Here is an 11,577-nt window from a genome sequence, read left to right as displayed (position 1 = left end):
CGACGTCAACCGTTTTCTTATTCGGTTAAAATAAGAATTCTTGCATGTGCGAGTTGGTTTGTGTATAGCGCCATCTGCTGTAAGGAGTGTTGAATTTTTTAAAGATACGTTAGAGAGAGATAAAAATAAAAAAAATCAATACAATTAGATTATTTACTGTTCTTAACTATTGTTTTTTTTAATCCAATTGTTACTCAATTGGTCTGTTGTTGAATATCCAAACAAAACAAAAAAGTTTATTAGAACCCGCCAGTATCGAACGATTTGATTGGTTGCTGTGTGTTAGTCTCGTTGCTAAGAGACGGCAGGCCGTCGGCGCGATCAGAGATGTCGTCGAATTATTCCGCAAATCAGGTAGTAAAATTTTTTATAAATATAATATGGTGATGATTAAATATATCTTTATGAAGGTAATTTTGCTTATTTTTTTTTTTTTTTAACGTCTAACTTTTTTTATTGTATTTTTCTTGCATGGCAGTATGAAAGCGCTTTCAGTGCGAAAAACCTCCAGAACTGGACGGTACCAAAACAGTACAAAAAAGTGCGTTCACTTACATGGATAAATTGCATAACTTCAAATAAAAATTTAAATGCTTCTTTTTATTTATATATCTCAATATATAAGTATGTCCCCCTATCCTTATATATGTATATCATCTGTATATACACTGTGTATGGCCTTGTACAGTTGTACATAAAATGCACATATTCCATATTGTAATAATTTATATATTTCACATTCTCTACACACATCCTGCACTAATATAACTTCATATACATGCTCATATATATTATTAGTGTACTTGCTCGCTACATCCTTCACATGTTTACACTGCTCAGAGCCCTTATATTTATTTGCTGTACATCTATGTATTACATGCTGTACATACATTTGCATATTTATCTGCTTTTTCTGTCTGAAATATGTTGTGGTTTTATTCTAGACACCATCACCAGCAGAGGGCCACACTGTATTTATAGCTACAGACCGAGGACACCTGCTTCCTGGTGTGAAGGTTTGAAATATACTTTAATTAAATAAACACACCACGTAGAAGAGAGGATATTAGTTCTACTGCTGGAGGGCTTTGACAGTTTTCTGATTTCTCTGCTTAAATACCTGATTTAATTGACTTTAATTACCAGGAACCCATCAGTCTGTGCTGAATCCTGGCCTTCCAGGAATAAAACTGATGATCTCACACATTATTCTGTACTATAGTATTATCACTGCTGCTTCATAGCTCCAGGGTTTAAGCACAAACTCAGGTTACAATCTGTGTGGAGAGTTGTTTGTTCTCCCTGTGCCCATGTAGGGTATCTCTAGATTTTCTTATTTCTTCCCTCCCCTTAAAAAAAAACATTTGGCTTCCCCAAATTTGCCCTAGGCTAGAGTGAGTTTGAGAATGAGGACTGGCATCCCATCCAGGGTGTACTTCATTTTTATGGCAGGTTTTTCCTTTGACCCTTAGTAATATAAAGCAGTTACTGAAGATGAATGCATAAATAAATATGATCACATTTGATTATTATTATTTTTTTTTGCAACAAAATGTTTATCCTTTCAGCTTGTATACACTCTTGTTTCTATTAAATGTGGGTTTTTTTTGGTCAGCGTGGATGTCCTAGGACCTCATTCCAGGGGACATGGGACTTACCAAGATATATTCCACCAGTTCACATTAACCCTACAGCACGCTCACAGGAGGGCCAGCAGCGTCTCAGCACTTGGGGGAAGGTGCAGTGCCTGGTTCCATCAGCCACAGGCAAATTAAATAAAACCAGTGGACACAACAGGACACCACAGTGTGAAGTAAATATCTTTCACCGTTAAGTTATACACCTGTTGCCAGTGTGAAATTGAATATTAAACGGAAAAATCATGCTTTTTTTTTTTTTTTTTTTTAGGGCACTAGTGTTGATGGTCAGAATGAGGAAATTTTTGAAAGAACTCTTGCCTCAGATGGACCGGAACTGGAAAGGACCAGATCACAGGCCAGTGAAGCTCAGTTTAGACCAACAACTCCGCAAAGCCAAGATCAGTTTAGAGCAGCTACTCAGCAAAGCCATGCCGAGTCTCAACCAGCCTCTCCTGAAAGCCAGGCTGAGTCTAGACCACTAACACAAGCTAGCCAATATTAGTTCAGTACAGCAGCCAAGAGCAGCCCTGTATTAAAAAAATAGCAACAAACCAGTTTAATGATAGTATGATGACTTAGAGGAAATTTCGGATCTCCAGTCTTTGCTGGAGTCTTTTGAAGTTTAACAGTGCAAACATTTTAGTGCAAAAAGTGTAAAAGGTTACTGGTGTAAATCTGATTTTATATAGGCAGTCACATTCTGCATAATCAAATGTGCATATGTGCATGTTTGTTGTCACCTGTATAAATTCCAGACCTGTAATAGCTTACGACTATTATAATCATTGCCAGAGTCAGTCATTTTAGCATAATTTATTTATCTATATAATTAATATGGTGAATGGAAATGTATTACAAGAAGCATTAGCACACCTGTAGTCCCTCAGAGCATCAACTAATTTCACTAGTCATCGGTAAAACGCTTCAATGCCCAGAAGCCCGTGATGTAAGTAGCTATAATAACCTATCAGAACATATGTGCTGAAAGTTCTTCTAAGTAGCAGTACTCAAGGATCATTTCAAAACTTCAATCCAGCAATCTCCTGATTAGAGTACAATCAAACTGTTGATTTACACTATTATAATGTGCTCTGTATTTGAACACCTGTATTTTACTCTAAAGCAGCAGTGAGTCTGATTAAATCTTGGCTGCTTCTGGACATTCAATAAACTATTATTGAGGTTGCTTTTGTGAAGATGTAGACAGAATTTAACATTGTTCCAGATGGAGTGGACTCAGATACAGATTGAATAAAAAAATAAACCAAACTCTTTAAATTACGAATATAATAATGACTACAACTTTAAGCAACAGTGAAATTAATTCAGACTATGATATTCTAAGCTTTTCCAGTATCTTCTACCTAGTACTCTACATTTCATACAAAACTACTGTATTAAATATATTAGTGTCTTGCGAATACAATATAAAGAAATAGGTTTTCGGGACACATGCTTACAAGCCAAGCTGTGTGTACACATTTATACACAAAGATTAAGATAATATCGGTAATATCGTTTAAATAGATCAACTGTTTAATAGATTGTGGTGATAAATAATTATTAGCTTTTTTTCACATTCGTCTTTAAATACCTATGCTGTAAAGTCAAAGTGCCTAATTAGCTTTACTCTAATAAAGGTGTAATTACAAAAAAAAAAATAAAAATGTTAATGCAATTATTAAATTATGCAAGTTTATGCAGGTCTTTGTTACATTACTTTATATTTAAATCCTGCCAAATAGAAATCAATATGGCAGTTTCAAATGAAGAGAGACAGAGGGAACATTACCAAAATAGTTGGAATGAAGTACATTCAAATAACCACGTTCTGATATTGCCTGATACAAGAAAAATAGAAAAAGTGCTATATGAGGAGAGGACACAATTAAAACATCATCTTACAGCACTGGTAGAGTTAGAAATAAATACATTCAATAGATTCAATATTTGAAATCCTGTCCTTGTATGCATGTAATGATATTTTTAAAACTATCTTTTTGTGTTTGCTTGGCCATTTTTATAGAATAACTATAGCTTACGTACAAAGATTATAGCAATAATTATAATGCTTCAACACTTTCTATGAGAACTGCAATAAATTGATGCACCAAACTGTGATAACTGTGATACTTTAACAAATCTATTAAATATCTTTAAAAATCTAACTCACGATTGTTATGAGAAATGTAAAAAAAAAAAAATTAATAAAAAGATTTTAAAGACAGGAATTTGTTAAATGACTGATTTGACAGCTGTTTAACCTTATCCCTATGATTGCCTAACTAAGAGAGACACCTGGCAATAACGGATAATCCTAGAGTAATTCAAATGGAAAAAAAGTGTCATTAGGACAGCAAAGAAAAGTACTTTTAGATAAGCAAGGTCTAAAACAAATACAAACCTGTTCAAACATAAGATGCACATTTTCCTAGCAAGACCAAAAAATAGTACACAGTGTTAACAAATCTGCTCAAGCACAAGATCAAAGTTGCGTGGTGACCAGAAATAAGAGCAGCAGCAACTCAGAGCATTTAGTAGCCTATTACTCTGTTTCACAAGTGTGCACTAATATGCTTGTCTTTTGTGATTAAGAACATGTGTAATAAAATGCTGACAGAAACTGGTTCTAGAGTGAGAAAAGGCACATAGAGACAAAACCCACACGTTGGTGTGAATATTTAGCAGTTAGACGCAGGCTGGCTGGATACGCACACAGGACTAGCACTGGTGCAAATGTCGCTACAGCACAATTACACATGAGCACGTAGTTCTCATGAATGCTTAGCTCGGTTCACGATCAGATGAGTTCCGTGGCAAGGAGATCGTCAGGTAATGCTTCAAACAAAGGTCTGTGCAAATGACACCATGCCAATTAAGACATTCAGTGCAATAATTCGACTTACCACAAGCTCACCTCAGTGCAAAAATCAATGATATTAAAGAGGATACGAAAAAAGTGCAGCACAAATCCGCTTCTAGTGCCGATGCTTTATGGACTTATGGATCATCAAACAATTTCCTGATTCACGCCAGCTTTCTGACTAACGCCTGAACTCCAGTTGGTTACTCTTAAGTGACCGTCCTTTAATTTGGCAGCTTGAGTGGACTGTCTTCCCAGTGTTCCCTTCTCATTTTCTTTGGGTCTTGCTGCAGAATATGAATCATTTTTAGGGAGTGCAGACTTTTTGAGTTGGGGGTGAGGATCTTCCCCAATGTTGACACTCAGGTTGGTGTATAGCGGCTCTAACTCTTTGGACAGGAGCTCATACGTGAGAGAGTTGAGTCCATCTGATCTCCAATTTAACCTGGTGTGCTTTAACAAGTCAAACCTGAGAATAAATAAAAGAAGAGAGATGAGGACATTATGAGAAGCACTTGAAAAGCAGAAACAAATAGCACCGTGATATTTGAATCTAATCAAGATACATGATCGGTAGAAACATGTCCATGTAGAGGTGTGTGCAGGACCGAAGAAACCCCAACCACTTATAACTATTACTGTAGTTCTTGCTAAAATCTTAGTGAGTTCTGTTTCCCAAAGTGTTTGGAATTCCAGCAAGAATAAAAAAGTTAATATAAAGCACTCTATGCTTTAAACAATCTGAACATGAATTCACGCCCATGCTAATGAACCTCTTGAGTTTCACATATACAATAAGCACCTGCTGCACTTGTGTAAAAGTCAAAACCACACACATTTTTTGTTTCCAGATCATCCACGGCTAGATACACAGCTCTGTGTTAAATGCATGATTACCTTCTGGGGTTCTGCTCATTACCCTTGTCTCCCTTATGCTTAATCATCTTATAATGACCCACAACCACAGGAGGGCGCACAATCTTCATCCCAGATAGACGAACTCTGAGAAGACAGATCATAAATAAGTACAAAAGCACCAATGCAGAAGCAAGTGGACTGAAGAAGAAATTATGTCATGAAATGAAGGATGTGGTAATAAAAACAAATAGAGCTAAAGCAAAGTTTTTATGTGTGGAGAAATTGTAGCTTAAAACAGGATAAACAAGAATGAAGAGACTATCAAAACCTACCCAAACCTATGCCACAAAGCCATGTAACTAATAAATGGTTGCTATTTTATGTCATTAGAGGACAAATTATTTTTTTTTTTTCTGTGGGTATTTGGGATTTATTTGTATTCATTAACTCTAAAATCAAGACCAAAGCAAAAGGTTTACTTGCCTCTATATTCTTTCAGAGTGATCTGGGTCCAATATCATTACCAAAAATAAGCATCTATACACTAGCAAGCTAGATACTATCAGGGCTTTAGAGCAGATCCATACCGCTCGATATTTTAGACACACTACTACTTTATTAGGAACACCTAGATATCTGCCGTTTCATTCAGTTATCCAAATAGGCTTTCATGTGGGAGCAACAATTCATGTGAATTAAAGCCTGGAACTTTTGTTAATGTTTACATGAAACAGCAGAATGGGCAAAAATGTGATCTTGTTGACCTTCACGGTTTCGGTATTTCAGAGATTCTTATTCGATTTCCGAATGTAATCGAATAGGAATAATCTAAATTCCATCTTGTTTGTCTAGAATAAAAAAATAATAATTATAACCTAGTGATAGTTCTATAAGCATTTCGAGGAGAATTGCCACAGTATAAAGCTGACAGGAAGGTTTCAGTAATCCAAATAACCATTCACTATATCATTGTGTCTTCTGCATATACAAGATGTTGAAAAATCCTTTCTGAACAGGAATCAGAAATGACAGCAAAAACAAGCTCACTCTAAACTAAAGATTCATAAACTATGGTCTGATAATTGGGGTTTTTCACCACAGTATGCAGATATTTGAGGCAGAATTTAGCACCATCATCAAGAATGCACAAAACCATTAATCTTTTCTTATGTCAACTGTTTAGGCTCTGGTGGTGGTTAAGGGTATAAGGAACTGCCTGCCACTGCATGGCCATTTGCATCATTTTATAGCTTTAATGTATCTTTTAATGGTTGGTTGTCTCAACCTGGTTAAAAAAACAACATGCACTAGCATCCCAAACAGGTATTTTTTAATAAAATAGTAAAATAAGTAAAATTCCTGCAAGAATGAATCAAGGTTGTTTTGAGAGCAAGGTCAGGTCCTGCCCAGTATCAGTATGGTGTTCCTAATAAAGTGTGTAATAATGGAAAAAATAAGCAAAATTTGCAGCACCAAATTCAAGAAAATTTCACTTCCAAAAACTAAAAACAAACCTTAATATCCAAAGCTTCAATTTTTGAATACATTCCATTCAACACCAAAATAGTTAAAACCCACTCCATTCTACATTCAGTGGTAGGAAAAAGCAAAAGTTGAAGCCTGGAACATCAGTGCTAGTCATACATGCATGTACTTACTGACCCTTCGAGTGGCTATACAGGAGTGATCATGGAGGTGTGAAGAGATGCAGTAGAAGAGGGCATGGTAATATGAGGGTCAGTGAGAGCAGAATGCAGAAAAAGAGGTAAAAGACAGACACAACATGCAGCACATTCACGCTTGTTTCACAAGATGCATTTTGCATATGGCTGGTGACTGCATGCTCATAATTCTTGGTCCTCACCGAGCAGCAATGTCATCATCCTCCCCTCCCCAGCCCCAATACTGATTTGGGAAACCATTCATCTTGAGGAACTGGTCTGGAGTGACAGCAGACACTCCTCCAAAGTACTGAGGGTATGGAAGCCTACAGGGGAGAAACACTTTTTATAGCATTCTCTTACTGGTGCTGATGTCCTCTGGCAAGCTGTCTAAATGGTGCTACCTGTATCTGAACTTGTCCATGGCCACAGAGAGGTGAGTGGGGTACTGTGGGTGGCAAGTGTAGGTGTTGTGATCATTTTCTGGAAGCAAATCTACATCATGAAGGAAGATGCAACCCCAGTCCACCTCCTTCAAAGCTTCCCGCACTCCCACATTCAGAAGTTTTGCACGGTTAAATGTTGAGTTTCCTGACTGATAAAAAAAAAGAAGCATGGGACCTTGTAGAGAGATCTCACTAAACAGTTACCAAAGGTTTTCATTTCTCGAAGACATTATAGATTCACAGTAAATGTGAATGTAATGAAGATACCTGGTGTACAATGTAGATGCCATAGTGTATCTGCTGCCTCTGAAGAAATGGGTGCAGATGGTACAGAAGAGTCCGTAGGTGGCTCTGCCTGTTCCGGTAGGGGACCACGATAGCTGTGTGGTGCCTCGGTTCACAGTCAGGAGGATGATAATGGCCTCCTGGGGTCACCAGAGGGTTCTTCTCTTTTATCTCCTCCAGGGATAGAGGGGAGGACAGGCGCACAGACACAGGACCCACTAACACAAAGCAACAGAAAGAACTATTAAATCCATTAACTGCACAACCTGAACCATTCTGATGTCTGTAAAAACAGGGACTCACCAAGCAGTGGTGATGGCAGCAAGCAGCCCCTGACCTGCTGTGGTGCTCCGCTGGGATGAGGGGGCAGCAGGGCACTGAGCTGGCTAAGATTGGTGTAGACATCATGCGGTCGAGAGTAGTCAAACTCGGGTTCTGAGGAGTGCACCAGCACAGAGACAAGCCCACGAAAGCCTCCCAAGGAGAAATAGAGCACAAATGCAAACTGGAAGCCCACCAACAGAGCTAGAGTGCAAGGAGAGTCCAGAGCTCGGCCACAGCACAGCATCACGGCACTGAGCACAAAAAAGTAGTGATTAGGTACAGACAAAAAAGGTAGAAGGAGACGTGCACTGACGGAGAAAGCCTAGTCAGGTCATGAGCATGAGAAGGGTGGGTGGTAAAGGAGATGTTAAAGACATCTCTTTAACAAAGGGAGCTAGGAAGGGACAAAATAGATTTAAGAAAAAAGTTAGGGGAAAAAGAATATTGTTCACGCTGATAAAATAATTTCTGATATGCACCGAGCACTGTGCTAATATATAAGGAAGGTACATTTTTTGTTAATTGTAAAGTGTAAAAAAAGAAAATACCATGGTGTATAAAGCATGAATGATAACAGATGACAGTAGTAGTAAGGAATGACCCATTACCTGTGTGCTCATCCACATTAAGCAGAGTGCTCAGCCTCCTCTTCCTCTGGTACACAACTAACCATTGTACACCCTGTACAATCACAATGAGAATTTTACACTTGTTTTTAAGAATAACTTACAATCAATAAATAATACTAACAATCAATAACAACAAACCATCATTACATAATAATAAAGCAGAATAGTAATAAATAGTAGAAGTAAATATTTAATGTAAAAAAAATTATAATAATCTGATTGGTGTTTTAATATAAAATGGAAATGATGTTCCTGAGCTCACCTTTCAAATCCAGTCCGAGGCTCCTGTACCGGCCTTCAGACCAAATCACTGGAGGTTGTGATTTTATCGGTTATCATGTCGAGGCTAAAACAAGGCCGTATGCGCGCAGACTCCATTCGACACATCCTAGCAAATGAAAGCGTGGCTGATCAGGCGTCTATGTCCTGCGTGCAGACGGCCATGTTGAGACACCAGCGCAGTGACGCGCCTTCATTCTTACTCACCAAGAAGCAACAGCTCAGTCAGTGGTGTTGCATGCACGAGAAAAAGCAGCAGCAGCAGCAGATAGAAGGCGATCGCCTTACAGTAATGTTTTTTCCACTTGAACTGACACAGCTCAAAAGCTTGCAGGTGAATCAGTTTCGCGTTTCCTCATCACCGGACTGGAGGAGTGCAGGCGTTTTGTGAATTGAACACATACACGCGCATTGTTAATTGCATTGTATTACGTCACTGTTTTCCAATCTAATGTATGCACGTGAGTACATCTTCAACGCACACATCTGGCTTGATCAGAAACAGCTTTGATGTGGAAACGTGAGCGGCATCACGAGTAGGCTCCACTATGCGTTTGCAGCAGGTGTGTGATGGTGCGATTTGGCGACCCCAGTGGTGAAATATAAGAACACAATTTTACTACTTTATTTTCATCATATGAGTTGAGCACTGGGCCCTGCTCTAAGAGATTACACATTTAATTGAGCCTCCAGATACAAGCACTTGTGTACTACCCATTTCACAGGGATCCCAGGTAGTCCACATAGAACATAGAGAAACAAATAGCAACACTGCAAAACCTAAATCTGTCAAGACCCCTCATCAGTAGCCATGCAGTACATAGCATGTTAAATACACTATATTGCCAAAAGTATTCGCTCCTCTGCCTTCACATGCAAACAAACTCAAATAACATCCGATTCTTTATCCATAGGGTTTATTATGATGTGATATAATATATGAACAGCTTCAACTCGAATGTGAAGGTTTTCCACAAGGTTTAGGAGTGTGTTAGTGGGAATTTTTGACCATTCTTCCAGAAGTGCATTTGTAAAGTCAGACACCAATGTTGGACAAGAAGGCCTGGATTGCAGTCTCCGCTCTAATTAATCCCAAAGGTGTTCTATCAGGACCTTGCTTTGTGCACTGGTGTGCAGTCATGTTGGAACGGGAAAGGGCCGTCCCCAAACTGTTCCCACAAAGTTGGAAGCATGAAATTGTCCAAAATGTCTTGGTATGCTAAAGCATTAAGAGTTTCTTTCACTGGACTTCAGTGAAACTTTCAATCTTTACACTTGGCACAATGCAGTCAGACAACTACCATTCTCCTAGCAACCTCCAAACCCAGATTTGTCCATCGGATTGCCAGACAGTGAAGCGTGATTCGTCACTCCAGAGAACATGTCTCCCCTGCTCTTGAGTCCAGTGGCAAAGTGCTTTACACCACTGCATTCGATGCTTTGCATTGCACTTGGTGATGTAATGCTTGGATGCCGCTGCTCGACCATGTAAACCCATTTTATGAAGCTCTTTACACACCGTTCTAGAGCTAATTAGAAGGCCACATAAAGTTTGGAGGTCTGTAGCTATTGACTCTGCAGAAAGTTGGCGACCTCTGTGCACTATGCGTCTCTGCATCCGTTGACCCGCTCTGTGATTTTACGTGGCCGAACACTTCGTGGCTGAGTTGCTGTCATTCCCAATCGCTTCCATTTTGTTATATTACAACTAATAGTTGACTGTGGAATATTTAGTAGCGAGGAAATTTTACGATTGGACTTATTGCACAGGTGGCATCCAATCACGGTACCACGCTGGAATTCACTGAGCTCTCGAGAGTGACCCATTCTTTCACAAATGTTTGTAGAAGCGGTCTCAATGCCCAGGTGCTTGATTTTATACACCTGTAACCATTGAAGTGATTAGAACACCTGAATTCCATTATTTGGATTGGGTGAGTGAATACTTTGTGGCACTATAGTATATCTGTCCCCCTTCTTTGCAATGCCTGGCCTGTATGTTAGTGTGAATGGTATGTTGTGTATATAAAGCAGCATTTCAAGCATTTCATCTTCTGCATTGTTGAAGAGTTACAGTAATGTAGTCAATGTACAGTATTAATTGTAATGCATCTTAATTCTAAATTTTCATTCCTATTTGTAGTGGCATATTTATGTAAAAATGCAAAATTTTATAAATGCAATTTAATGTTATATTATAAATTAGAAGTAAGTTTGTTCAAAACAATTTAAGGTAAGGCTAAGGGAAAACTTAATCATAATCATAATATTACAAACTCTTGGAGGAAAAAATGTCAGTCAGCCACGTGGGAGAAGAAAAGGTCAGCTCTTGTGAATTAGCTGTGCAAATGACCTGATATGAAATAAATCTCATATTTCAGGATGTTTAAAGTGCACTTCAGGCTACATTTATGGCTTGGTAACAACTGAAGGCCATATATTTTATTCACCCCAGCAAAGATGACACATATTTAGTCTGAGAGTTTATGAGATTCAGCCTCCAGGGTCATAATCAGGTGACATCATATGCTCCCTTTTATATCTGACCATTTTATTTTGGTCACATATATATAATATACTGTAGGTATCTAT

General features: G+C 38.4%; 2 protein-coding genes and 1 long non-coding RNA gene across 3 annotated transcripts; 1 reads left to right on the top strand and 2 right to left on the bottom strand.

The window, feature by feature from the left end:
- Positions 1-64: 64 nt before the first annotated feature.
- Positions 65-3,755, top strand: cfap126 (cilia and flagella associated protein 126). The gene is made up of 5 exons (XM_083570060.1): positions 65-354; positions 479-541; positions 945-1,016; positions 1,616-1,813; positions 1,909-3,755. The coding sequence occupies exons 1-5, from the start codon at positions 328-330 to the stop codon at positions 2,140-2,142; spliced, it is 594 nt and encodes a 197-aa protein (XP_083426186.1). The 5' UTR covers positions 65-327; the 3' UTR covers positions 2,143-3,755.
- Positions 2,438-9,560, bottom strand: b4galt3 (UDP-Gal:betaGlcNAc beta 1,4- galactosyltransferase, polypeptide 3). Its single transcript, XM_083570051.1, has 9 exons — positions 9,193-9,560; positions 8,969-9,094; positions 8,686-8,758; positions 8,057-8,328; positions 7,736-7,971; positions 7,427-7,617; positions 7,226-7,348; positions 5,401-5,505; positions 2,438-4,972 (listed from the first exon to the last, which is right to left on the bottom strand). The coding sequence occupies exons 4-9, from the start codon at positions 8,319-8,321 to the stop codon at positions 4,651-4,653; spliced, it is 1,242 nt and encodes a 413-aa protein (XP_083426177.1). The 5' UTR covers positions 8,322-8,328; positions 8,686-8,758; positions 8,969-9,094; positions 9,193-9,560; the 3' UTR covers positions 2,438-4,650.
- Positions 6,450-6,697, bottom strand: LOC310741801. Its single transcript, XR_014538061.1, has 2 exons — positions 6,575-6,697; positions 6,450-6,521 (listed from the first exon to the last, which is right to left on the bottom strand). It is a non-coding gene; the product is annotated as an uncharacterized lncRNA (long non-coding RNA).
- Positions 9,561-11,577: the final 2,017 nt, after the last annotated feature.

The sequence above is a fragment of the Silurus aristotelis genome (assembly GCF_946808225.1).
Source record: "Silurus aristotelis genome assembly, chromosome: 19".
In the NCBI taxonomy this organism is placed as follows: Eukaryota; Metazoa; Chordata; class Actinopteri; order Siluriformes; family Siluridae; genus Silurus; species Silurus aristotelis.
The sequence above is the reverse complement of the archived record's forward strand: the minus strand, read 5'-3'. Positions and strand labels throughout refer to the sequence as shown.

Coding starts and splice junctions, on each gene's coding strand:
- b4galt3 (XM_083570051.1), bottom strand. CDS start 8,321: ATGCTGTGCTGTGGCCGAGCTCTGGACTCTCCTTGCACTCTAGCTCTG. Junction 7,349..7,426: donor ATGGACAAGTTCAGATACAG/GTAGCACCATTT, acceptor TCTCCCCTGTAG/GCTTCCATACCCTCAGTACT. Junction 4,973..5,400: donor AATGAGCAGAACCCCAGAAG/GTAATCATGCAT, acceptor ATTTATTCTCAG/GTTTGACTTGTTAAAGCACA.
- cfap126 (XM_083570060.1), top strand. CDS start 328: ATGTCGTCGAATTATTCCGCAAATCAG. Junction 355..478: donor CGAATTATTCCGCAAATCAG/GTAGTAAAATTT, acceptor CTTGCATGGCAG/TATGAAAGCGCTTTCAGTGC. Junction 542..944: donor TACCAAAACAGTACAAAAAA/GTGCGTTCACTT, acceptor GTTTTATTCTAG/ACACCATCACCAGCAGAGGG.